The sequence below is a fragment of the Nestor notabilis genome, unplaced genomic scaffold (assembly GCF_000696875.1).
Source record: "Nestor notabilis isolate BGI_N333 unplaced genomic scaffold, ASM69687v1 scaffold17185, whole genome shotgun sequence".
NCBI classification, from domain to species: Eukaryota; Metazoa; Chordata; class Aves; order Psittaciformes; family Psittacidae; genus Nestor; species Nestor notabilis.
The window spans coordinates 1-379 of record NW_009929930.1 but is presented as its reverse complement, the minus strand read 5'-3'; the positions used below and the strand labels follow the sequence as shown (position 1 = coordinate 379).

General features: G+C 67.0%; 1 protein-coding gene across 1 annotated transcript in view; it reads right to left on the bottom strand.

The window, feature by feature from the left end:
* Positions 1-75, bottom strand: part of CPLX3 (complexin 3) — a 2,008-nt gene extending 1,933 nt beyond the window's left edge. Inside the window, exon 1 of the mRNA XM_010015210.1 lies at positions 7-75. Coding sequence (XP_010013512.1) covers positions 7-75 — 69 coding nt within the window. The remainder of the gene's footprint in view (positions 1-6) is intronic.
* Positions 76-379: the final 304 nt, after the last annotated feature.

The following is a 379-nucleotide window of genomic DNA, read 5'->3' as shown; positions in this document are numbered from 1 at the left end:
CTCCCCCCCGCCACCCAGGCCACCCGTGAGGTTCTTCAGCTGCCCCCCCACCATGCTCTTCACCATGAACGCCATGGTCGTGGTCCCGGAGGGAGCAGGGGTGCCGGGGAGCTGGGGTGCTGGGAGAACCGGGGTTAGTGGGGAGATGGGGTGCAGGGGTACCGAGGGGCAGGGAAGATGAGGATGCTCAGTTACGGGAAGCCCAGGGAACCAGGCTCAGGGTGAAGCCGGGGAGCCGAGGTGCCCTCGGTGACGCGGTGACGAGAGTTACCGGGAAACTGGGAAGCTGCGGTGCGAGTTCCCGGGGAGCAGGAGTACGGGATTATTGAGGAGCCGGGCTCAGCAGAGCCGAGTTCTGGAGCGCCGGAGTGCCGGCTTG